Source organism: Cebidichthys violaceus, unplaced genomic scaffold, assembly GCF_023349555.1.
Source record: "Cebidichthys violaceus isolate CVI_PGR_0920_01 unplaced genomic scaffold, fCebVio1.0.p SCAF_3, whole genome shotgun sequence".
Classification (NCBI taxonomy): Eukaryota; Metazoa; Chordata; class Actinopteri; order Perciformes; family Stichaeidae; genus Cebidichthys; species Cebidichthys violaceus.
Genome location: NW_027176483.1, coordinates 19957002 through 19984739, shown reverse-complemented (window position 1 = coordinate 19984739; position 27738 = coordinate 19957002). Strand labels below are relative to the sequence as shown.

The 27738-nt window shown below is 42.1% G+C and overlaps 1 protein-coding gene across 1 annotated transcript; it reads right to left on the bottom strand.

The window, feature by feature from the left end:
* Positions 1–236: 236 nt before the first annotated feature.
* On the bottom strand, positions 237–25842 carry LOC137880863 (aminopeptidase Ey-like). Its single transcript, XM_068722406.1, has 23 exons — positions 25555–25842; positions 23566–23663; positions 21570–21686; positions 20087–20273; positions 19829–19971; positions 17887–18023; positions 16217–16343; positions 15068–15222; positions 14873–14986; positions 14605–14748; positions 14375–14440; positions 14195–14260; positions 13223–13395; positions 12929–13008; positions 12640–12770; positions 12426–12481; positions 9555–9702; positions 5483–5574; positions 4164–4274; positions 3901–4068; positions 3470–3610; positions 473–554; positions 237–392 (listed from the first exon to the last, which is right to left on the bottom strand). The coding sequence occupies exons 1-23, from the start codon at positions 25695–25697 to the stop codon at positions 237–239; spliced, it is 2835 nt and encodes a 944-aa protein (XP_068578507.1). The 5' UTR covers positions 25698–25842.
* Positions 25843–27738: the final 1896 nt, after the last annotated feature.

Genomic DNA, 27738 nt, shown 5'->3' with positions numbered 1-27738 from the left:
GGCTTTCTGGAAGTACTTTCACTTGGCTATCTTGTCCACAAAGTGCATGGTATGTTTGGTAATAACAGCTTTTTTACTGCCTCCTGCAAACCATCATTTATAGGAGTGACATCTGACTGTTACTATAGATTGTAGCTGCTTATCTGTACTCTTGATTTTTTAGGATATTCCTTCTTTTTGTCTTTCTGACCTAATTCCCTGCTCCCAGCTCTCTCGCTTTGCCTGTGTCAGTGAATCTAATGTCCGGTCTGACTTTCGAACCAGTCCAAGATCTCCTGTTTGTTCTGTTGCAGCCAGTTGATGTTAGCTCTGGTCCTCGCCAAGGCCTGCTCCACAGCCAGGGTGGCAGATCCAAACCCTGCTGCTCTGTGCTTCTCCTCGAACTCTACCAGCTTGCACAAAGAAACAAAGAGAAACAGTTCTTCACAACAGTTTTGACGTTAATACGGTTACTTCCGTAGTGAGGGCGTACCTGCTGTAGTTCAGCAGGTGTAGAGAACCTAGCAGTGACTCCGCTGATCAAAGAGGCAAAGGAGAAAGAGCCCACGCCATATCTGGAGAGAAAAAAAATGTATTCAACTCAAACAAGATATGATACTGAATTAAAGCAATAATCTTAAAATAATCTAAAGAGATGATGATGAACTTTGGGAGAAAACAACATTCAAAATTGAATCTCAGCTTATCTGAGAATATAATGTTTATTAAATCACAAAACTGGCTGAGCAGAGATGTTACTTTTGAGGCTGCTCATCAGTTGTGGAAAATGTGTGAACTGTGTCTGTCACCGTTTGGTTTAGGAGTCTGACTGACGAATGCCTGACAGAAAACATTCTCCCACCTCAACCAGGATCTCCCTTTTGGAGAACGTGCCCTCTGTGAAATGCCAAACTACTCATTGTTTTCTGTATCTGCTTACAAACCTCTTTGAGCAGGTTTGGACCAAAGACCTCAGACACTTGACGGAGAACGTGCTACTGGACTGGGAATACATTTGGAATGCTACAACTGAAACTTCTAAAAAAAAAAAAAACCTAATCACCTGCAGATCCATCTCAATTTTCTACATGGAACCTATTTCACATCTAGGAAAAGTTTTGTAATGAAAATAACTTTATCACCAATATGTACTCTTTGTACAGAAGAACTCATTGGCTCTTTTACGTACATGTTTTGGTTTTGTAAAGATGTAAACTCTTTTTTGACAAAGCTCCTGACTTAAGTAGTTCTTGAACAAATCCAGTTGTTTGAAGGAGATGTTTTTACAACAATATAAAATAATTATTAAAGAGGTAATTATGACGACCAAAGCAAATATTTGAAACAAGTATTTGATACAAATACATTAATTTAGCTCCTTATCATTTGAATTGCGTGTTTAATAACCACCTTAGATGACAATAGCAAAGTTAAAAGCCCTGCTCCTTCAAAAGCATTTATATTGACATTTGAGAAAAATGAATGTACCTTAATAACCGTAATGTCCGCGCTTCAAAATGATACAGCGATATCAATTTTAGCTCGTATATATTACATCCAAAAGGATGTGGAAAAGGCCTTCCTTAAGATAAGAGTAAATAGGAGTCATAGACCTGACAATATCTGTGGTCGTTCACTTAAATCCTGTACAAAAGAACTGAGTCCTGTATTCCACTACATGTGTAATAGTCTTTACAGGCACAGCATGTACCTACGGTCTGGAAGGATGCTGTGGTAGTCCCTGTTCCCAAATTCAGATTTTAGACCGGTCGCTCTCACATCAATTTTAATGAAAACTTTTGAAAAATCTGGTAAGGACAGAAATTTTAAGGAAAACTGAGCAAGTACTCGATCCCATGCAGTTTGCTTCTAGGCCACACAGAGGAGTAGAAGATGCCACAGCCACTTGGAGGGAAATGGATCTCATGTCAGACTTCTATTTGTTGATTTCTCCTCTGCTTTTAACACAATTCAACCCCATATTTTAACCAGTCGGCTTTTAGAACAATTTGACTGAAGTCACAATCTTGTGGGCTGGATTCTTGACTTTTTAACTCATATGACACAAAGAGTGAGGGTAAATGGAATTCTGTCTGACCAAGTTTGCTCCTCCACTGGCTCCACTGCTTTCGCCCCTATTATTCATCCTCTACACACAAATATGCGTCAGAGCAGGTATGAAGATAGGACCATCTTAAAGTACGCAGATGACTCTGTTATTGTTAGTCGGCTCCAGGACAATGAGACCAGCCACGGCCCGGTCATCCACCACTTTGTGAAGTGGTGTGAGGAGTCCTATCTTCAACAAACATATCCAAAACCAAAGACATGGTAATTGACTTTAGAAGACGAGCCCACACACATGAAGTCATATCCATTAAGGGTCAGACAGTGGAATGTGTTATCGACTCAAAACTGAACTTTGAAGCAAACTGTGTAGCCGTGTGCAAAAAGGGGCACCAGCGTTTGTTTGTCCCATTTCCACATTGACAAAACCATGATGACCTTATTTTATCGTGCTTTCATTGAATCGATTTGTATCTTTTTCTTTGGTGTCGTGGTTTGGAAACCTCTCTTTGCTGGTCTAGCAGGCTGATTGGTGAGTCACAGCTTCACCCAGAGTCCCTGTACACCAGACAGTTACGACGGATAACCGGCTCCATTGTAAAGGACGACTCCCACCCTCTGCACGGGGAATTTCAGGTTCTTCCTTCTAGACGGAGGTACATGGTCCCACAGTGTAGAACAAAGCGGTGTACAACTACATATAAGTAGTTTGATATGTTGTAGTAAAGTCAGCACTATTGTTAAGTGCATATATATGAGACCAATGTATCAGAACTAATATTAATAGTATGAGGTTTATGTTATTTAACATACAACCTGTTTGATTCAATGTATAGCTTGAGAAGAATTAAAGCTTTTAAAAAAAAAAATTTGCCTACTGGTGTAATACGGTGAGGAGTTAAGATAATGAGACAAGAACAGAATATGATGTTCCGAGATCCCATTTGGAAACTCTTATCTCAATGGAACATAATTAAGGTGGAAATGCATGATCTTCCAGGAGCCTATTACCTTATTGGAATAGAATTAAAAAGGGAAGTTCATGATTGGCCTAGAACCAATTAAAGGTTTAAGGTGGATGTTACACCATTAGTACCAGCATTAATTAAGGACAGAGTCTAAAAAAACAGAGCATCACCATCAAATACACAATTATTTCCAAGACAACAGAAAGGTGGAGCACTGGCTCCAACCAGAGGAACTAAACAAGACTATGTTCAGAGCAGAATATTCAGTTGGTCTCCAGGAACTGGAGCCCATTTGTAGGCTAAAACTAAGATTGTATCTTTCCATCTCTTCTCACATATACACACACACACACACACACACACACACACACACACACACACACACACACACACACACACACACACACACACACACACACACACACACACACACACACACACATTCACCTACTCACTGTGTGAACATGTATTCCCACTGTTCCCTGACAAAGTCCCATGCCAGACTCTGTCCCACTCTGTTGCTGGCGACAGATGTGATGACAGAGGTAGCGTCCTGTTTACGGATCATAGCCGAGTTCAGGGTATAAGACAGATACCTGGGACAACAGAAGAGACAGGCATGACAATTACTTCCAGTAGTAACTGTTACTCTTTCCACTGTTGCATGATTGGACGCCCTTGAAAGATCACGGGGGGAGTTCTTTTGCATTACCTCGCAATAAGTTTAGCACGATCCATAGAGCAAGGCATTGTGTTATACATTATGTAGTAGACATAACTGTAGGTTGTGGCTACAGTTATGAGTGGGTGCACAAACATCTGCAGCTGGCTCATGGTCATAACTGCAATGTCTTCTTCATCTTGAAAAGGATGGGAGGATACACACCTTTGCAACAGTTGTGTATTGTTGCTGCAGGCCAGTGCAGACATGAGTTTGCTGGCCTCGCTGGCTAAAGCAGCATTCTTGAACTGCGACCAGCCAAACTCCCACTCTGCCTCGTCACCAGCCGCCATGGCGCTGCAGTACACCGTTGAACGCAGGTTGGGATCGATCCTGACAAGAGAGACGGAGTTAACCAAACGTTTGACTTTTAAAAAAAAAAAAAAAAAAAAGGGGGCATGATCAAATGACCTATAAAATAGACCAACAAATTGTGTTGAGGGGTCTCCATCCATTGTTTGAACCATGTGGTGGTCAGGTTCTGGCATTCTGTTACTCCAGTCCTGCAGGCCGTCCGGATGGCATTCACCTGGTTATACCTGCGGGGAAAGACAAACATGTTTAAACATGATTAAGGTGCTACATTTAGGTACTTAAACAGAAAAAACACAAAAGTTGTTGAGTATGACCAAAGTGTTAAATGTATGTCCCCCTGCTGCTCCAGGTCTGATTAAGGAGATGAAGAAGACCCAGTCTGCTTTAAATGTTAATTAAAAAGGTAGAGCGGGAAGAAGGAGGGTAACGTTGTCCGCCTGCCTGTAGCTTGAGTTTGACATTTTGGCTTTCACTACAATTTTTCTAGAATTGGATGATGATTGGCATGAACTATAGTTTTTGACTGGATTGAAATGTCGACTGATAAAATGGATAAGGATGATGATATGGATTAGATGGACTTGACCCCCATCTGTAGTGGGAGAGGAGGGCAAAAAAAGGGAGAGAACAGGCGAGGTGAGGGAAGTTTGCTTGGGGTTCAGAAAAGAAGGTTGGAAGAAAACAGTTTGGATGAAGGTAATAGAGCTGTTTGCAGGAGAATTGTGAGGGAGGAACATTTAAAACAATTAAATCAAAAAAGGAAAGTATTTTGATACTGTAAAAAAGCTGGGAGGGGTGAAAGTGTCTAAGGGATTGAGTGATGGAGACTTGTTGCTAATATGAAAAATGATGGAGAAAATGATAAGTGAGAGAATAAGTTTGGGTGACAATCGAGTGACACAGGGAGTGATAACAGGTTCCCGATGACAAGGACCTGACAAACCTAGTATAGGGGTAAAGTGAGTAGAATGAAGAGATTGCTAAGAACAGTTAATGTAGATGCATCCCAGAAAACGTCAGATGCATAGCCCACTGTATTATATCAAATCAGATTTGTTTTAAATATTTTTTTCCTCACAGAATAATTGTTATCAAATAATTTTTTATTTAATGTGTTGAAAACCCCTCCCCAAAAAAAAAACAGTCAAATCCAATTCATGGTAAAAAAACAAAAATAGGGTGTGATCTTAAGGGCTCCTTTATAGCCCCTTGGTGAATCTGGACCAGGGGTCTGCGGGCCAACAGTACATCCAACATGTAGCGGCTGGTAAATTATGGTTCCATTGCATTTATAAAATTCATATACAGGAGCTATAGGCACAGTATCATTTCCCAGATCAATACATTTACCATTAGCCATTAGCGCTTTAGTTCATATACATACAGTATATTGTTCATGCATGTACTTTTGTATCCAGGTAAGTATACTTACTGGTCAGTGTGTCTGTCAGGAACACGGGTCCAGTCTGATGTCATGCTTTTGAAGTACAGGAAGAGAGGCGTCACCAGCTTCTTTATGTAGTCCTATAGAAGTACCACAGACATGAGTAACGGATGCTGGTTTCTGCCTCCATAAAGTGCTGTTTGAGTTTCTGCTTGTTTGAAACTGCTTGTTACTGGACTACTTATATCCTTGAGAGGTGGAAGCTCCGCCTTTGCAATCAGCAAGCAAGCCTTGCGCCTTGCTTGTTCGCAAGGCTTGCGCAAGCCTTGCTTGCTGATTACAAAGGCGGAGCTTCCACCTCTCAAGGATACAAGTAATCCAGTTTGAGTTTTAACTTCAGTGTATCCATCTCCTGGTGGACCAGCTGAACTTCTAAACTCACCTGCATATGATAAGTATCTTGTTCTTGCTTTAAACTAAAGTGTCTTGATAGCTGTACTTAGGCCTGCTTTAAACTAACTTGCTTTAAACTGTCTCAATAGCTGTACTTAGGCCTGTCTCAGTGGCCTCAGTTGTGAAGTGCTGTCTGAGTTTCTGCTTGTTTGAAAGGCTTGTTGCGCAAGCCTTGCGCAAGTCTTGCTTGCTGATTGCAAAGGCGGAGCTTCCACTCCTGGCAGACAATGAGCAATCAGTAGATAGCTGTACTTAACCACTGCTGGAAGCGTCAGCTTTCAAGCGTCTGGCAAACAAAGGCAACAGGCCGACTTTTTCAAGCCCGACTTCGTCAAGCTAAGACTTCTCCAGCATGTACTACCATGTGTTTGCATCCTATTTCTGTCCGTTCCTCTGCCCGGCGGTCACGTAGACATTGGGCAGGTTTCAGGAGCCGTGACCCCACTAACCTCATCTATCCTACTCTCTCAGTTCGGGGCGAGCAAGTGGTGGCGGGGGGGCTCTGGAACTGCCAGTCGGCAGTGCCGAAAGCTGAGTTCATCTCAGGTTACGCTTCCTTGCTCTCCCTTAACTTTCTTGCTCTAACTTGTGTGGTGTTTTCTGGTGTGATCCTTCTGGATCACACCAGAAAACACCACCACACCCGCAGCTCTGTCAGATGTGTACTCTTTCTCTCACACTCCCAGAGCTGCGAGGCGGGGTGGTGGTACTGGCCTGCTAATTTCCCCAAAATAGAAATACTCTCTTGTCTCTGTTCCTCAGTTCTCCCCGTTCTCTTTCGAATTTCATGCTGGTACTGTCACTTATCCAGTCAAGCTCACCATTGCTGTTGTGTATCGCCCACCAGGGCCTCTTGGTGAGTTCCTGGAGGAGCTTGATACATTAGTCTCGCACTTCCATGACGATGGCTCGGCGCTCATCCTGCTCGGTGACTTCAACATCCAGACCGATAAGCTTGAACCTCTTCTTTCCTTCCTCTCCTCCTTTGACCTTTACCACTCTTCTTCTCCTCCTACCCACAAGGCCGGCAACCAGCTGGATCTTATCTTCACTAGGCACTGTTCTACTGCTAACCTCTCTGTCACTCCCCTCCAGCTCTCTGACCACTATTTCATGTCCTACTCCCTCTCCCTATCCTCTGCCCCATCACTTCCTCCACCTACCCACATGGTTTCTACCCGGAGTCATCTCGGCTCCCTCTCCCCTGCTGATCTTTCCTCTTCTGTCACCTCTGCTCTCCCTGACTCTGAATCCTTCTCTCTCCTATCCCCTGACACTGCTACTGATCTTCTCCTCTCCACCCTTACTTTTTCTTTGGACAAACTCTGTCCCTTCACCTCCAGGTCTGCACGCCCAACTCCACCTGCCCCGTGGTTGTCGGACTCACGTGCGTACTGATAGACGGAGCCTAAGAGAGGCTGAGCGTAAATGGAGAAAAGGCAAACTCCCGGAGGACCTTCTTAACTTTCAAGCTCTTCTTTCCACTTTTTCCTCCTATCTACTGCTAAAGCTGCGTTCTTCCGCTCTAAAATCCTAACCTCTGCTTCCAATCCTAAAAAAACTCTTTGAAACTTTCACTTCACTCCTCCAACCCCCACCCCCTCCTCCTACTTCCTCCCTTTTCCCTGATGATTTCGCCAACTTCTTTGACAAGAAGGTAAACGATATCAGATCCTCCTTCTCTCAGCCCCTCTCTCCCTGTCCAATCCTGCCCCCACAGCTCTCCCTCCCATCTCCACGCCCCATCTTACCCTATCTGGCTCCTCTCTCCCCTAACGAGGTCCTTAACCTTGTTAGGTCTAACCGCCCCACCATGTGCTCCCTTGACCCGATCCCTTCCCCTCTTCTTCAGTCTATTGCGACTGAACTCCTTCCTTTCCTCACCCACCTCATCAACACATCTCTTGTTTCAGGATGCTTTCCCACGGCCTTCAAGACTGCCAGAGTCACCCCCCTTCTGAAGAAACCATCACTTGACCCCTCTGATGTCAAGAACTTCAGACCGGTTTCTCTTCTACCCTTTCTATCCAAAACACTTGAACGTGCTGTCTTTAACCAACTGTCTTCCTATCTCCACCAAAACAGCCTTTTGGACCCAGACCAGTCCGGGTTCAAAGTGGGTCACTCGACAGAAACGGCCCTCCTTGCGGTGACAGAGTCGCTTCACGCTGCAAGAGCTAACTCTCTCTCCTCTGTCCTGATTCTCCTGGACTTGTCTGCGGCGTTTGACACTGAACCATCAAATCCTCCTCTCCACCCTCGAGGGGATGGGCGTCTCAGGCTCTGCACTCTCTCTGTTTGCATCCTACCTGACGGGTCGATCCTACCAGGTGACCTGGAGGGGGGCCTTGTTGGAACCATGCATGCTGACTACGGGAGTTCCGCAAGGTTCAGTCCTGGGCCCCCTTCTCTTCTCGCTCTACACAACATCTCTGGGTTCTGTTATTCGCTCGCATGACTTCTCCTACCATTGTTATGCCGATGACACCCAGCTGGTCTTGTCATTTCCCCCCGGTGACACCCAAGTGGAGACGCGCATCGCTGCGTGTTTGGCTGACATCTCGAAGTGGATGACGACACACCACCTCAAGCTCAACCTAGACAAAACTGAGCTACTGTTCCTCCCGGGGAAGGGTTTCCCGCACCGGGACCTGTCCATCACCATTGATGATATCGTGGTGACGCCAACTCGGACTGTGAGGAACCTGGGTGTGACCCTGGATGACCAACTGTCATTCTCGGCAAACATTTCATCCGTTACACGCTCCTGCAGATTCCTGCTCTACAACATCAGGAGGATTCGTCCCTTCCTCACTGACGAGACGGCGCAGGTTCTAATCCAGGCTCAAGTCATCTCCCTCCTGGACTACTGCAACTCTCTACTCGCCGGAGCCCCGGCGTCGGCCATCAGACCTGTGGAGCTTGTCCAGAAAGCTGCAGCTCACCTGGTGTTCAATCGCCCCAAGTTCTCTCACACAACTTCCTTTCTCCGTTCTCTACACTGACTACCTGTAAGAGCTCGCATCCAGTTTAAGACTCTGGTGCTAGCCTACAGGGCAGTGAAAGGAACAGCTCCTTCCTATCTCCAGGCCATGGTCAAGCCCTACACCTCCGCCCGACCACGTCGCTCTGCTGCCTTGGGGCGATTGGTTGCCTCGTCGCTCAGAGGTCCTGGCGGCCGATCGACCCAGTCACGGCTGTTTTCTGTCCTGGCCCCACAGTGGTGGAATGAACTTCCCACTGACGTCAGGACAGCGGAGTCGCTGGCCATCTTTCGGCCCAGACTGAAAACCCACCTCTTCAGGAAGTGCTACCCTGAGCCTTCCACTTAGCACTTATTGTATTCATACTAGCTTGTTGCACTTATTGTATTCGTATTACTTATAGCACTAACTGTTTTTCTTGTTTCTGCACTGTACTTTGGCTCTGAGTTATGCTCTGCTTCATGCTCTTAGATGCTTGTTTGGAAAAAGAAATGTACTTATGACTCCTGGTGACTAGTAGTTCTTTTGATTACCAATGTTGAATTGTAGACTTACAATAAGTGCATTCAACATTGGATAAAAGCATCTGCTAAATGACTGTAATGTAAAGACTCACCATGGTTGTAAGTGAGCTAAACATTGAAGAATCTTTGCCACTGGTATGCACAGATAGTGTAGTGTACCTGCATGGGCTGATAGACTTCAGTCCGGTCCAGCATGAGGTAGTAATAGCCCAGATTATCCAGAGCAGACTGCCAGGGAATGTATTCTGTCTCCACAGACAGGTAGAGGGTTGTGTTCAGAGCGAGAGTAGTGGAGACCATCTGAGCCCTGCAGAGAGATGAGACCTGTGTGGTTTAGATGATTTAATGTTACGTTGGGACTATAGGTCTATGAGAAGACTGCCTGCACCGTAACACAATGGAGGTGAAAAGGTTTTGTTTCGTTTCTGCCTTTTGGTAACTGACCCTTAAGTATGGCATCACTTTCAGTCCTGGAATAAATCCTCATGGACCCTTCCTCTTCAGGACAAAGATTGTCCAATAGAAATATCAAAAACTAGTGATGGAACTGCCATGAAATTATTGAGCACTTTGATGTGCTCGGTATTGCTGCTTGCCTGTCTGTCTACAACAGGGCCGGCTGCTGCTGCTTGCAGCCTTGCTAAGAACCGCTCTAGGGAAGTGAAGAACAGTTATATGTTATGTCATAACCTAAAAGTGTCACAACTCCAGACCAACTCATAATTTAGTTTCTTTCATCTGTCCTGTATTCCTGCCATCATCACTATCTCTCAAGTCATTTCAGATGCTGCCTCTTCTACCTGCAATCCCCTCATTCCCCTCACCTGAGATTCTCTGCCCATCTCTTATATATCCCTCACTAGATATACACCGGACCAGATCAATGGTTCTACTTCCAGATCGTCAAAGGTTTTCAGCAAAATAATTTCCCATAACAGCGTGAACAGCACAAATCACATGGAATCTGATCTTTTCAAATCTGGTCAGGGTCTTCGTGTGTGGTCCTGAATCAGCTACATGGTCTGGTTTCTTCAACACATTCATACACTGATGGCAGGAGCTGCCATACAAGGTTCCCCCTGATTGTCAGAATCTAAACTAATCATTCACATGCTGATAAAACCTCTAGTTTCATCTGGGGAGCCTGACACAGATGAACAAAACGGCGCTGAATTGATTCAGAGAACCTTTTTGACAGGACTAATCAAGCACAATATAGAACACCAGCTCAAGACTTAGCTGGAAGAACCGACAGTCCGATCGTTAAAACAAATGAAGCAGCAGGCCTTGAATGGGCACCACATTTTCTGAAAGAACAGCGAAGATCTCAAATTGTGGAAGAAAGAGCAGACGTTCTGGTTCAAAGGGCAGCAGTGTGACCAGTTGTTGGGCGAGAACAGTCAACCTTCACATCCACTAAAGTCAAAAGTGAAAATACAACCGATAGCGACTCAGAAAGAAACAGCTAAATGTGAGATGGAAGAAAAAAAGAAAGTCATCCATGAGTCTCCTTGATCTTCTAGCAGTGAGGTAGTGGGAGACAGCCTTCAGGAGCAATATGAGTTGGTGTCCTGTCATTCAGAGTGGAGGTGGCAGGGATTGGACCAACGACCTCCTGGTGAATAGAAGACCCACTCAGACTCCTGAGCCACAGTGTGCTACGTGTGACGCCACTTCACACAAGTCTGATATTTTACATTTAGAAAATAATGCCAAACAACAAGTCAGATGAGTTGGAATGGAGCACTTAGACTTGCAATGTTATGGACTACCTTGCCTGTCCTTCGTTAGATTAGTTTGCCTGTGCTGCTTGGTCTCGTGGCTTTAACCTGTTGGAGTTGGATTTATCATAATATCACTAAATGTTTAAAACTCACATATATGACAACCGCATATTGAGAACTAGTGTGAATATAGTGTGGTCTGAATAGGTCAACATAGAGCCTGTTTGCCTTAAGAAAAGATCAGAGTCTCTTGTAGAAAAACAACTGAGAGGGCGTAGCAGGTGCATAGTGAGACTGGCGTTCCTACTACACAGGCTGGCATGCGTACGGTAAAGCAAAGGCCCTGGTGCTGTGAGAGGGAGAACCATCTGAAATAAAAAGAGTCGCGTTATGCAAGACGGCACCAGGGAAAAGGCTTTTAACTCCCACTAGAAAGATAAAGTTGACCATGACCGACTGGCACATGCAATACACACATTAGAAAACCATACAAACATAACAAACCCACATGACAGGAAAGAAACACACCTGTGATTTCAAAGGAAAACAGAGGAAGAACTTAAAAGGGCAAATCCAGTGTCAGCCACACTATATCAGACGATGTAAGAACAGAATAAGTCAGTCATTGTGCGGAGAATGACTCGGGTCGTGTTCTTTGCTTGAAGAATAAACTCTATTGCATCGAACTCTGTCTGATTCCAGTGCGTTCTTCAAAAATCATCAGGACTCCAATAGGTGTTAAGTATAGAATAAGAATAGAGTTGGGGATCAGTGGTTTAGACTTCATCAACTGGCCCGGTCTGAACTTCTTTTCCACGACAAACCCCTGCTTGTCTTTTTGACTCGTAAACAGAACTTCTTTTGACATTGATTGCTCTCTGGATTGTGCTTTTGGGTTGTAGTCTGCCACAGAAACATCACCAGAAGACAGATGTATATGTAATGTGTTAACTGTTTTCAGGTTATTTCAAGGAGATCAACCCTTTTTGATTTTATCGACCCAATCATCTTTCATCTAGCACCCTTACATAAAGAAATCACTTTAGCCCCACTGGTTACACATTGAATAGCTAGATTGTTATTGTGGGATTTCATATTTAAATGCTTAGCCCATATTCACAACAGTTTCCTTTTGTAGGCAGGTATAATGATGGTAGGCCTTTCTGTTATTCACCATGGCAACAAGTAGTAAAAAATATGTTTCTTGATTTTACTTGGGTTCTAACTCTTAGACTCTAATGAGACCAAGCATGGAAATGGGCGGGAAAAACTGCAGAGAAAACTCCAAGAAGCTAAACTGACATACCTGGCCAAATTGAAAGCATCATCCACAAGCTGGGCTCTGTTTATCACTGGTATAACCTGCACAACAGATTATATGTGTCAAACAGGATATGAAATTCAAACCATGATTTTACATTATGCAAACACCCAACAAAGTAATGGACGAGAGAATGAAAACAAAGACAGGATGGACAATTGTCAGAATGTGAAATGTGTCAGAGCCAGCCTGACTGTACCTGGTGTTCTGAATTAAGCTGAGCGAAAAGCCTTTCCCAGTTTCCCAGGTCATAGTTTACCCGGTAATACCCAGTTACATTGATGTTAGCCAGAACCCACAAACCACCGCTCTTCATCTCCAAGTTTACCGCTGAAAAAAGCAAGTAAAACATTAAATACCTTCATTGAAAAAAAGGCATTATGTATTAATAAATAACACTGTCACATAATTTGCAAACTGTGTAACCGGCTAGCGCTTATCAGTTTTACAATATAAGTTTTATGGATTGCTAGCATATTATTACACACCTTCTTTTTCCAGCAGCCACCATATATCTCTCATTACCTCGTCACTCTTCATCCACCTAACAGGAATCAGCCACTCAAAGCTAGGGAAGGCAATGCATTCTAATTATCTATTAAGATTCATTCTCAATTACTGCCACATACAGTATATTATCAAAATGCATTCAGGGTTGAAGAATAATGCGACTTTGAGTCACTTGAAGTGAAGTAACTCGTGAGGGATGCTCAATAGTTTAGAGGAAAATATAATCCCTGCAAATATTTTGCAGTGAAACGTTGTAGCCTAGTGTTGCGTACTTGTAAGGTGATTCAACTGTGATGTCCGACTCTGGGTCCAGCAGAAAGTGCTTCTGGGATACCCGTCCTGTGGTGGTATCTATGGTAACCACTGGGAAGCCCATCTGGAGCACCCAGCGATTCATGATCTTACAAACTGGACGAGGTAGTGAAACATCATTTGTTTCCACTGCCTGTTGACAAAGATGACAGAAAACATTTTAAGTTTAGTTTCATAAACTTAGTTCAGGAACGGGGACCACGCCCCGGATACAGCTCATTTCCCAGCTAATTTCTACCCTCCTCCCTTCTTCTTCCCTACACCCTTTCATCCCTACATCCCTCTACCTCTACCCCTACATCCCTCTACCTCTACCCCTACATCCCTCTACCTCGACCCCTACATCCCTCTACCCCTACCCCACATCCCTTCATCTCTCTACCTCGACCCCTTCATCCCTCTACCTCGATCCCTTCCACCCTCTACTTCAACCCTTACCCCACATCCCTTCATCCCTCTACCTCGACCCCTTCATCCCTCTACCTCGACCCCTTCATTCCTCTACCTCGACCCCTTCATCCCTCTACCTCGACCCCTTCCACCCTCTACTTCGACCCCTTCAACCCTCTACCTCGACCCTTACCCCACATCCCTTCATCCCTCTACCTCGACCCCTTCACCCCTCTCGCAATAATTATAGGTTATATGGTTTGCAAATTAAGTGAATTAACTCTCTGGCCTTTGGCATCAGGAAGCCCCATTCAATCTGCGGAATATACCCTGAGGGATTTGAAAATCATATGACAATACACGCAAACATGTTTTCTTGATAAAAGGTTATTAACACAAGTTGAATATTCTGCGCCGAAGCCAATGGGTACACAAGGCTACAACAAAACACCACATGTTGCGATTGCAGCTAATTGTTATAAAAAAAATGTGTAAACTTCAAATAACATTTAGCAAAATAATAAAAAATACTTCCATCTTACCATTTGTAGATGATCCCACAAGTCATTCCCTACTGTGTTACTGTAGGCAAAGCGTTTGAGGTATCTCTGAAGACAAAGGAAAAAGTCAATCAATTTGTGGTTGTGGTTAAAGACTCACTCACTAAGACACAGCCGCCCCATTTTATGATGTTAAGCCAACAAAAATACAGACAAACGTACACTGAGTCCCTGGACAAAGACCGGCTCTGAGAGAAAATCGGACAGCATCCTCAACACTGCTGCACCCTGAGGAGCCACAGACGATAAATCAGTTTACAAGAGCAATCATTTTCTCTTGTATAGCACAATATAGACAGTACTATGTACAGCCGCCTGTGCTGCAACCTGTGACAGGCACTGTGGACGTGTTTATGCTGTAATACGTTACATACATTCTGATGTCTGTGTACCTTGCTATATGAGATGGTATCAAACTGCTCACTGATTTGGCCTGGCAAGATAATACTGTCTTCTTTAGAAGACAGGGGATGAGAGGAGGTCAAGGCATCGACTGCAAACACCTTGTGGACATCATCTAGTATTATCAAGTCTTTCTGGAGCAAACAGACAAACAAAAATGTGTTAAGATTTCATATGATGTGCAAGGGTGATGGCAGAAATGTACGTATGTAGGCTAGCTAGTGTCAAGTCCAAATGCACGGAACATTGTGTTCTCACCACATTCCATGCAGGCTCAGCATGGTCTGCTCCCAGGTAAGACACATATGACGCAAAGCCCTCGTTCAGCCAGACCTCATTCCACCAGCGCAGAGTAACCAGGTTACCAAACCACTGCACCAGAGATGACATCAGCGTTGACTATTTAATGAGTAAATCAATCAATAGATACAAATCAAAAGGAAATCTATTCACCATGTGTGCTAGTTCATGAGCAATAATGGTGGCAGTGGTCTCTTTATTTCTGCTGGAGGAGGTCACAGGGTCATAGAGAAGGTTGGTTTCTCTGTATGTCACCAAACCCCAATTCTCCATCGCACCAAAATAGAAGTCTGGCAGAGCAATTTGATCTGTAGAGACCAGGTTTAATGCAGATTAAAGAAACGGAATTTAAAGTCACGCCAATATACCCCACACAACCCTAAAAATGTGGTTCATCCATACATTATTACAAAAAGCATTTCCTACCTTCCCTATAGTGCTACCAAGCTATCTAGGGAGAGTCACGCAACAGTAGTCCATCAACCCCTTTGTACTGGGATGGCAGCAGAGATCTTAGTGGGGTTTTTTTTTGTTGTAATTTGAGTTGAGGAACATCCTGCAATGTGATATACCTCACCATATCCTATCATATCTCATTTGTTTGAGCAGCAGGATATTTAAAATTTTAAATGGATGAGATCTCAGCAAAAGAAAGCCTGCTTTATTCTTATTATAGGCCTTATTGTTGAACAAGGGTGTAGTGCAGTTTCTACCCAACAGTGATCAGCTTCCTCAACCAAGTCAAGTTTCCATCCAAATGTAGTGCACATTTTAAAAGAATTTCCAGAAAATCAGCAAAAGAACATGCAAAATAATCTTTGTTCCAACCCACTACTATTTTGTGAATGTTAGGAGTTGCACGCAATGCCAATTAAAAGAGCACAGCACCAAAAGTCAAACGATGGAAAACATGGCGGACATTTGTTTGTTTCATGCATGTGAGGGCCGTTGCAGCTTCAACATAGATCTCACGTTTTTGTCTGCTCCTATCTTTTTTTCTTGTCTCGGCTCTGTGAGGCTGTACTGGATAGGTAGTAGTCCTCAGATTTAATAAATCCTAACGTCAGCATGCTAACATGCTAACACGATGGCGGTATTGACGTGCTGATGTTAGGCAGAAACATCTACCATGTTCACTACCTTAGTTTAGGTAAGCAACCCTTGCTAATTAGTACAGAACATAAAAGTAATTTGCAGTTATGTTAAAACAACCCCCTGATATTAAGCAAGAAATAGAAATAAAATTGATTATTCAAAATGTCCATTTTGGTCCTGGAAAGTAGATGATTAAAGCAGACTCACCTGATTTGCTCAGAGGGTAGGACACGTTATAGTACAACTGGAAGAAGTCCAGTATGGGTCCAGTCACATTAAGGGCATAGTCTCCCTGTCCCTGCTCAATGGCCGTCCTGCGAGCCCAGATACGGATCTGAACACAAAACAGCAAACATTATGTAAATGATGTATTATCATGCATAAAGTTTAAGAGACATTTTCATAAACTTACAGGCTAAACTACAGAATATGTACAGTACACATATTGTTGGCAATAAAGTAGACAGATAGCAGTAGAAAGACAGTAAACCAATTTGTGTAACATTGTCACTTGTGCTTAAACAAAATATTTATTTACATATGTATATTATTCATATATTCACACATCATTCATGACGCTATTATGCCAAATCTTCAAATGTGATGTTTTATATTATAGTAAATTTAACCAGACAAAGCAAGACAACACCTTTGGGGCTCGGTGAAGTTTGTGATGGGCATTTTTTACAATTTTCAAACATTTTATAGAAATAAAAAAAATAATTTGTAGTTAAAAAAATGATCATCACAATATTGATAGTAAAAATAGTCATTGATACAACTCTAATAATGAAATACATGTTTGCCTCGCAATATGAAGCTTTGGCACAAATTCAATAAGGAAGATATCTTCCCGCTCACTTTTCTTTCTAATGGGAATTCTTGTTCCTGCCGCTAATTTTACAGCTCAAATCTACTCTGCCACTTCCTCTTTGCCACTTCCTCTTTCCCACGCCCCATAAAATCCCTTTCACAATTCTGACGTCACCGTCTCGCCATTTGGAATGGCTTACAGCTCAATGACTACTGGAGCACAGCTAATGGCAGTCAAGCAACAAGTAATAATAACAACAGATGTACCAAGCAGTGGGACCTGCAATGTAAAAGAGGAGCATCTGCAGTGCTCCCAGTTTAATTCTCAAATTCTTTGTGAGTTCAAGCACATTTGTTATAATTGCCAAAGTCCCTCTCTATTAACAACAAGAACCGTTGTTATACAGCGCCAATTGATTGAGTCATAAGGCTGGCAGTGATTGTCAGCTGTCTGTCTGATATGTCCATCATTTTGAGCAAAATATATATCAACAACTACTGGCAGGCCAAACTGCTGTTAAATTGAAATTTGATATGTATACTCATGGTCCCCAGAGGAGAGTTCCTAATTATTCTGGTGGCTTGTTTTACCATTTCTCTAGCTTTATATTGACAAATATATCATCATTTTACACACACAAACACAAGCACATTCATGCTTCAGAGAAGATAATTCCTTTTGTTATGTGTACATGTTTAATTTAACCTATGTGTCTGATAATTTTCTGGTGGAAATGCAGGTTAAATTTAGCCTGAACCACCAACTTACAAACGCTTGGACTTGATCGGCATGTTCTCTCAGTGAGCATCAACAGTTTGTCTTTCAGTCCCTGTCAGCCATCTGTCTATCTTGTACTTAGAATAGAATCTTTCTTGATACCAAATCAGATTTGTGGACCTTTTTTTACAGCAAAACTTTTGACTAGTCATAGCAAAGAAACCAGCAGATAATACAGTGCAATGCAGAAACTTATATCAGTGTTAGGCAGATGTTTGACTGGTCATGTCTGCTGTGAAAAAGTACCATTGTGATTTCAATTATAGAGCCACTGCATTACAGTTACCAGAGTGTCTCCTTGTGTAGCATTGAGCTGTGCGTAGTCAGAGATGACAATGGCCAGTAGATAGGTGGACATTTTCTTTGTACGCTCAAACTTGGTCTGTGTCACAGCTACTCCATCAATAGTTGTGTTAACAATATCTGAAAAGACACAAAGAAGAATTAGAGTTTATGAACATTGGTTTATGTCTGTGATTCTCAGACAGCCCCTCTGTGTCTCTGCTAGCACATAGAGCGGCGCTTACTCATGTGGCTCTTTGTCTTTCTCTTTTTACAAGTAAGGTGAAGCTTACTAGTAGCCTAAACTTAAAACATACTTACAGTCTTGCAGACATTCACTGGAAAAATCTACCGGGCAGGCTACTGACTGAATTGCCATAACAAAGTCAGGAACCCATAAAGCTGAGCACAAATATGAAGATGTGAGGATTAGGTTTTTTTTGGAAACCAAAATTGTGAAGATATGTCTCAGAGATGTTGTTGCTATACTCTCTCCCGCAAATGACAGCTGTGAATTATTCAGTATCAGACCTGCATCTGTCTTGGCACACTGTTGAACAGGAAATATCAGACTTTAACAACTTGTTTGAAACACAGTTATGTACAGGTCTGGAGATACGATACAGATACATATATAGGTTATAGTCAAGATATGCTGGTATCTGAGCATTGCTATAGTGATGAGTTGTTCAAGATAAGCCACAGTTGGCAATATTTGTATGGTCTGTGTCAGAAGACAATTAAGGAACATCTGTTAAAGTTATTTAAATTTAACTGTTCCTCTGACCCTAGGGTACTAATGGTGCTGACAGACAAACCCTCCATTTTACCTTATGGCCTGGATAGAGGCGATACACCACATGCGAGTGTCAATCTTGTATCAACCTACGATCATCTACATTCCTGAGAAGCAGATAAGACAAAGAGACGCATCCAATTGTGACTAAAGGGGCTAGGAAGGGCTTGAAGGCATAAAACATCTCAACATGCTTAGAGGACATCCAGCCAACCTGAGAGGTACTGTACCTGAAGAAGCCTGTTCTTTCACTTTGGTTCTAATAAGCTACGACATAGACTGAACGACCGAGAATCCAGCACACAAGATCTCTCGCTGTTCTGCCGGTACCGCCTCCTTGTCCAGTAAATACCACAGAAAAGTCGTGCAAGCATAGCACCACCATCCGGTTCCCCCTCAGGTTAAGACTGTTAGCTCTGTCGGCACTTTTTCTTTAATGCACTGTTAGCGCTGTTAGCGCCGTTAGCTGTGAGCTGCTGGCTCGCCTATACGCCATTTTGAGAGCTGTTGAGAGGCAACCAAAATGTTTCAAATGTTGTGCCTTGCACCTTAATCTTGCTCTGACAAAGTCAACTCTGTGTAATTTTGCCCCATAGCTCTTCATGTATGTTTTTTCATTCATTTGATTTTTTTATTTTCACTTCATTTTATGTCTTTTCTGTTTTAGAAACTTTTAATTAACTTTTTTTTTAAAAAGTAGAACTGAAACAATAACAAAACAATATGTATTATATTTTTGGAGGGCATGGACCAACATCTGTGTATATATACTCTATATATATACATATGCATATGTGTATATTTAATGCCAATGTCTAATTTGGGGGACAATAAAACAAAACCTAAATAAATGAGATTGTGCAGCTCAATGTACACAGTTGTCGTCTACAAGAGAGGACTGATAAGATTTGGTAGTAGCCCAGGATCCAGTTGATTATATTTTAGTGGTGCAAATTCACCACGTTATTAAATGACCAAGAACTGACCAACATAACCTTAACCTCGGCCTTAGGAGTCCGTGGGAAGTCTTGAGGTCAAGATGTAGCCGCCTGCCTGAAGTGATCATGGCTATCGAACTTCTCCGGAAAAATCTCTGTGGAGTCAATCGCTCCATATATGTTTGCATGCAAAATATGTGGACTCCACTAACCTATTTCCATGCCATTGGACAGAGCTACAGTTCCAGGGGGATGAATGAGAGTTATATAGAAAACAGCTTTCATTGCTGGCTCATCAAAACACGGGAAGGTCTTTCTGGCATGAGTTGGATGCATCTGAGAGGTGGCAACAATCCTGAGAACAAGCAAAACATTCTGAACACATGTGCCTATTAACGCAATGTACACATTTGAAATATAGCTTCCTAAAACAAAATATAGATATCAGGAACACAGAATAGAGAACTTACTTTCGCACTCCATCTTCTTCATATTCACTCCTGTAAAAGCCTTCCAAGTCATCAGCTAGTTCTCCACTGAACTCAGTGTACAGCTGATACTTCTGTTTTTGAGTTAGTTTACTATTCAGCTGGATAACCAGATACTGGGTCTTAGACTGGAGCCAGGAGGACTTAATGCTGGGAGCCGAACCACCACCTGAGGAAGAAACAGAATTGATGGGGGAAAAAAGTGACATGGGATTATTATGCAAAAATAACCCCCAAATATAATTTTCTTTTAGTTTGTTTGAGTACATTGAGTCTTGCACATTCATTACTTGTGATGTTTGAAGCTGTATTCATCACAGATTTACCATAAAATGCTTTAAACTTGCAGGTTGTTTCAAGGAGCCGGAATGCATGCGACATCAAATTTAGTTGAAGGACAATAACAATTCAATTTCTTATATAAAATATCTTAGTTTTTTTAATGAAAATTGGTCAAATCTCAAAGCAACAAGCCTAAATGAGCCTAAACGATCCGTCCATTAATTTCTACTCCGAGCATTTGTGAGGGTTATAAATGAAGCTCTAGCATAAGCTGTCTGTATATTAACATTTTAGTTATTGTGAATTTTTTACTTTTTTACTTAGTTAATATTTTTTAGTGTTTTATTACTTATTTACTTATTTATAATGCTTGTTTTGATCTTGTTTTTTACTATGTCTCTTGTTTGCACTATTCCGTACGCTGCTGTAATCCTGTAAATTTCTCCGCTGCGGCACTAATAAAGGATTATCTTATTTTATCTTGCTGCTGCTCAGGGAACACAGGCTCCCCTCGATTACAGATCTCCCTGTAGAGTCCAAGCGCCAAAGACTCTGTCAAGACTTTATCATCACATATCATCTGTTAATAATAAACAATTATCTTTTCTTCATCTAACTTTTCTCTCCTGACTGAAACTGGACTGGTAGATTAAAAGCTTTGCTCTTCCAGTTCAGCTCCCTCTTCACCGCAACAGTCCACATCACTGCTGAAGCCACACTAAACCTGCCTGTCCATCACAAAGTCCATTTTACCATTAATCAGGAAGATCTCTAAACTCTTCTGCTTAAGGCGATAACTTCAAACGCACAGCACTCAACCGATTTTTCGGCATAGAACGATGGCCTCAGATCTGGAAGTGCAGACTCTCATCTTGACCACTTCACACTCAGCTGCTTGGTTATATATGAAACAGATGGCTCATGGCAATAGCCCTGGTACCCACTGGTACTCCCATGATTCCCAGGGGGACACAGTCGTAAGCCTTCTCCAAGTCCACAAAACACATACTGGATGGGAAAACTCCCATGACCCCCCCAACCCAAGAAACCATACAGGTGTACACGAATCTCATCCTCACCTGCTTCCTCGCCACTGAGGAGCTTCTTGACTGTGTTCATGTTTTCCTCGCTAGCTTTAGTCTTTCTCTGTGTGTGTGTGTGTGTGTGTGTTTCTGCACCGTACCTGCAGCGATGAGCCTGGCATAGTGTGTGTTGTTCAGCGTGGTGTAGTTGAGTTTGTTGGAGTGGATCAGGATCATATCTGTTTCTTTCACACACTCAAACTCCATTGTGGATTCACCTGGTGAATGCATGGAATTAGCAAAGACATTACATTCAATTCAATTCAACATCAATTCAATTTGATTGGATTTGCATAACCCAATAGATCACAGATTTGTCTCAAAGTACTTTACAATCTGTTTAGCACACAACAACCTCTGTCCCTAAACCAGGGGTCGGCAACCCGCGGCTCCGGAGCCTCCTCCCTGAGGCTACATCCACACAACGATCTCCGTCCACATGGCGTTTCAGCATCGTTTTCGAAATGATCTCCGTCCAGACTTAAACGTCTGAAAACAGATATCACGTGACTATTCATGTACACTGAGCATGTGGGTGGGTGCCGGTGTAAACAGGAAGTCCGCTCCGTAGGGCTGGTAACGCCGCTGGACACGCCGCCAAAATAAAAGATTTTTAATAGTTTGTCAACTAAAATGTGCGTCACATCGTACTACGTCGCTGTCAAGCTAATTATGATTTGCAGACCTATTAATTTGCTTTCACTGCCAACGATGCTGTCTTACCTGTATGCTTGAAATGTGTCGAGAAATTAGCAAACAACAAAGAATGTAATGTTGAAAGACACTTCCAGAACAAACACACATTTGCTGAAAAGTATCACGCTGGAGATGAGCGAAAAAGAGCGATTTCTCAACTGCTGCAGCAAACTGAGCACGTTTTTTCTCCTCTTCATAAGAGTTTGATATTATTACAACAGGTGAAATAGCAATAAAATGTCAATAATTGTCTTCATCCTTGTTCTATAATTTCATAAATACAACAAACTATAGTTTTTGTATATATAACTATATATAAAACTTAAGCTGTGATATCAAATAGCTTTTGCGGCTCCAGACAAAATTTATTTGGTGAAAAATAGGGCAAAATGGCTCTTTGGATAGTAAAGGTTGCCGACCCCTGCCCTAGACCATTGTATCAGATAAGAAAAAACTCCCCCCGAAAAAAAACGTTGATCTGGGCTTGTCATGGCGTGTCCCTGGTGTGTCTAGAGACCCCCAAAGTGTAAGAAAACATCATCCTTTCTCTTTCACTCCTGCTCCAGCTATCACTAAATGTGTGCAAGGACAAGATTTGTCCACTGTACTGAGAGTACCGAAGCACCTCCTTGCGCCTCTGCTCCACGTCACGACAACATGACGTACGGCAACTGTCAGGGCAGCATGCGCTTCGCCCCGCTGCTCGTACATTCAAGAAGAGAATCTAACCGTGGCAGCTCCCCTGGCACATAGATGCACTGTCTCAGCTGGACGGTACCAATGGCTGCGATCCCGGCCGCTGAACAGGAGCACTTAGAAAATCAGGTCATTCCTTTCATCTGCAAACCAAAGCGTCGTTTATTTTCTATCTAGTCCAGACTGGATGACTGCAATGCTTTTTAAAAACATTCAGTTTCAGCCATAGCAGCTGAGAGGAGAGCCAGGGCCTGCAGAGCCAGTCAGGCTCCACATCCGGGGGGTCAATGGACACTGGAGGAGAGCCGATAACGAGCACTCGGCCATGGGCACACGGGCCCTGTAGCATTCTGCTGCAGCAATCTGCATAATTGTTGTGAATGATTCGTGGCAATAAATAAGACTGCAGTAATAATGAAGTACAGGGACTTGTACTGATGCTGCAGCGCTGCATAAAACAGTGATAAATAAAAAATGTAAGAAGATGAAAAACCTTTTTTTCCTGGGTGGGCCATCAAACTTTTGGTTTAATATTGGGGGGGGGGGGGGTTCTCTACTGGAATATGTTGTTTAATGCTATGAAACATTGGTATTGCTTAATCTTTATTAAAATAATGAGATGTTTAAATGTTGCTGACATCCACAGTCAAGGACTTGAAAGCAATGCTTCGACAAGATTTGCTGTAAATAAGCGGCGTCAATCACCTGTAAAAATGTAGAGGCCAGTGTTTGGGTCACGGCTGAGACGAGGCCACAGGGTGACGTTGTAGTAGTCAGGGACCAAATCAGTGGGGAGACGATAGCTGCAGGGGAGACATTCTAAGATCACTGAAAGGAATCAAACTATGTATTTACTGTATGTATTTGTGCTATAACAACATCCAGCAAAGTCCACTTTTTGAATTGCCAAGCAACAGTCATTCAACCATAGGAAAGCACTGTAAAGACAGTGTGAACACAAGTTGTTATTAGTCACAGTGCTAGCCGTGCTCCTGCTTATTCCTGAGGTGCATCTCAAGTCTCTTATTTGACATTTTCTCACTTCTCAATCCTCACTTAAAGTAGTTCTGGTCCGCCATGATGAGGGCCATCCCATAGCTCTCATTTCTTGCTCTGAGGAGCGAGGATCTCTGAGGAGGGATCTCTGAGCAGCCATGACCGAGGACGCACCAGAACAGCCTACCAGGACGCCCCCTCATTGGATATCAGTGATTTGATTGGACGCTGCAGCTGATCATACTGATCCGATATCTCAACATTACTGAAGTTTCAGTAATGTTCAGGCCACAGATTAAACTCTAGTAATACTAAACTGTATCGAAATTTGTTTTCTGATTCACCATTTGGTTAAAATGTATGTTCTTGTAGGTCTGAACAACAAAAGGTCAACAAACGTTCCTCATTTAATAGAAAGATTTGTCTTTTCATGATCTGTTGTTTGCCACAATAACTTGATGATTTTGGATACAATTAAAGTTGTCTGTCTTTCAGCAAGAAACACTTCACATCATTTATCATCATTTCCATTCAGTCACATGAGGCTGATAATTCTTGAGTGTCGAGTTTGATTAGTTACATAATTTCAATTTTCCACAAAACCTTTTGCCTCATAAATAATGTTCTAGTGTTCAAAAAACACCATAATCATATTCTGGGTTATTAAATAATGGCATCACAATCAGATTATCAATAAATACAAATACAAATAATGAATTATTTTAATAGGTCAGTATTGTATCCAAGATAACAGGTATGTTTATGCATATCAGTGGCACTAATAGGCCATTATTTTTCGTTTCCACATTTATGTTTAAAATAAAAACGTCAATTTGAATAGCTTGTATGCATGATTATCATACAAGGTGTGTTTCTAAATGGCAGTGGTACGACCACCCTACTCACTGTACCTTTAAAATAAAAACATGAATATATGAACCTCTGTATTATTTGAATGCACAATAACAAAGTATGTGTATACCTGGCACCAGGCCCAGTTTAATATAAAACACAATTTTATACAATATACTGTATATAGTAGGGGGTCCCTGCTCCATCTCTCTATCAGTTTGGGGGTCCTTGGACTGAAAAACGTTGAAGACCCCTGATCTAGATCATCCTATCATATTATCTTAGTAAATGTATCCATTCTTCGGTGTTGATTAAATGGTGTTGCATAATGTAACGCGCATAAACACCAAAAATACACAAAGATCTTAATGTATTTCCATATTGTATTATAGTGTAAGATATATATATTGTGCAATAGTATGCACAAATGTAATTTTACTGCAAAAACAGAATGTATATGCTGTAGATATTATCTGTAAACAAGATAAACCACTTCTGTTTCCATTAGGGTGACCTTACTGATGGACAGTTGAATCAACAGGCACAAAATGATAACAATAAAATAATATTGACTTCATGTTGTCTCACTTAGTCATGGAGAAATACTGATGCTAAGGACCAAAAGACAATTTAGCTATTATGCAAAGACGAATCACTGTGTGTGTTGGATTTAAATAAACCAAGATTAGGGTTTAGTTTAGGATTTATTGATCCAATTATATTTCTCATTCATGTTGTATTGCATCATTTTTCACCATTCTGCGAGGCACATTGGATCTATGTATTTGTCTGCACTTTTAACACATTCTGTATTATTATCACCCTTCAAGTGTCAAACAGTCCTACCTGTCCCAAGGAGCTGTGACATCATCCCCATCGCCTCCTCCTGTCAGGGTAATAGTCCACAACGTGACAATGGTTGCCACAGAGACCAGCGCTATGATTATGGACAAAATGCAAAACTTGCTGACTCTGAAGCTTTTCTCCATGGCCTAAGAAAACCCCCAGCACAGACGTCCCAAAGATAGATTTATACTGATACTGTGGGAAAACCAGTTGACTAAAAGCACGTCCCTCTTTAGTGACAGACTGCTGCAATGCACATGGTACTTCAAACTAAGTATGTCGCTTACTTTCGGATCGCACGGAATGAAAAACAGAAGATAATGCCAGCATTTCACTGCTGACCCCTCCCCCCCCCCCAATAGAGTCCTCTCACCACCAATGGATGATATATTAGGACCAAACAGCTCTCATGGGAATGGTGGAAGTAGAGACTGTTGATGCTTAGAAGCGATTGATAAGAGTGATGAATTGCCTACAATAATGTGAGCGGACGTTCATTGAGCGGTCATAAAACACTGCATGTCTGCTGAGAATTCACTTGTGTGTGACGTAAAGATTTTATTGAGTCAGTGTCCATAGGTCAGACCTTCTGTCAATGAGGCGGCTTCATTTCAAGATGGTTTTCTTCATAGATCTTATAATAAAGGCAGTGACAATCAGGACATTAATAGAGTTAGAGGAATGGTAGAGTTTATTAATTAGACAGTAAGTGTTTATATGAGCTGAAAGGTATGATGTTATAATTGTTGTGAAACCATTTCTACAAGCATAGTAGGATGATTAATGACAGAGATTAAAGATGATGCAGTTGGGTGCTAAAAGGATCACACAGAACATGAAGTTACTTCTTTCAATGTGTTGATGAGTTTAGGTTGTATTACTTCATGGAATTGTTTAAGAGGTTCCTATAGCATGGGAATCCACTTCTGTAAAGAAGGAAGTACCAGCAAGATGCATGTAAAGCAATTTAAGACAAGATGTTGATAAAACTTTTACAGCGTAGAAATAGTCCCTAACTTATATTGCTCTGTCCCTTTATATTTGATTGCATCCGATTTAATAATCTTCTTACATGGCTGTAGTTTCCACAAAGAATAGAGAGAGAGAGAGAGAGAGAGAGAGAGAGAGAGAGAGAGAGAAAAAGAGAGAAAAAGACCTGTGAAAGGGCTTTCTACCCAACAGAATGTCCCTAAATTGAGCTCCTCGTGGACTCAAATGGGAGGTATGATGGGATGGGAACTCCACCTCACCTTCAACCAAAATGCACACATCTCCAGTGTGTGTGCATTGAAGCCAAATGTTGGCGCAACCACCCCATTAGCACAACCTCTACGACCAAGTGTCCATCCTCAAGGCAATGATTCCAATTTATGCAAAAGACCAAGAAGGACGACACTCAACCGCAGAACAAGCACATCCTACAGGAACAACAGACAGATGACCTGCCACACCCTGATCCACCCAGAGAATCTAGAACTAAGTCCAAACAGTCCAAGTGCATCCATTGTGCACCATTACACATTACGAGTGTCACCGGAGTATTTATATGTTTACAGCAATCAGACTGATTGCGATAATCGGTGGTGTCCACCACCCTGGATATCATTCGAAAAAATGGAAGTTTGATGGGTGAACACAATCTATTTATTTGAGTTTTCCTCCTGGTGAACTTGGCCTGCATTAGGATTCGGAATGATAATGAGGATATGGAGTGATTGTGTGAGAGTTGTCACTGGCTTTATGTTTATTATAAAGAGGACCTATAAGTGCAAAGTAACGCGATATGAAGTGAAAGCCTTGAGAATGAATATATTATAATATTTGAAAAAAAAGATCCAGCCTTCAGAAATATAATTCTTTTTAGATTCAGTTGCCCTAGAACACACAACAAACTATACCTACCGCTGCCTAACCATCAGCACAACAGGAACATCAAGTTGGACATCCAAATTGAAATACGACTTCAAATATTGGACTATTGGATACGACCTATTTCCCTTTATGGTTGTGAGGTAGGGTCCACTTGCCAACCAGGATTTACAATATGGGACGAATACCAAATTGAGACTCTGCATGCAAAATTCTAAAAGTCCATTCCCCGCATCCAACTTAAAACACCAAATAATGAATGCATGCTGAGCAGAATTAGAACACTACCCTCTAATTGTCAAAATTCAAAAGAGA

What these genes read in the sequence shown, in the direction of transcription:
- LOC137880863 (XM_068722406.1), bottom strand. Translation starts at nt 25,697, where the DNA reads ATGGAGAAAAGCTTCAGAGTCAGCAAGTTTTGCATTTTGTCCATAATC. An exon ending in CTCATGAACTAGCACACATG is followed by an intron (nt 14,987 to 15,067) that starts GTGAATAGATTT and finishes TCTCTGGTGCAG; the next exon opens with TGGTTTGGTAACCTGGTTAC. An exon ending in CACCTGCTGAACTACAGCAG is followed by an intron (nt 393 to 472) that starts GTACGCCCTCAC and finishes TCTTTGTGCAAG; the next exon opens with CTGGTAGAGTTCGAGGAGAA.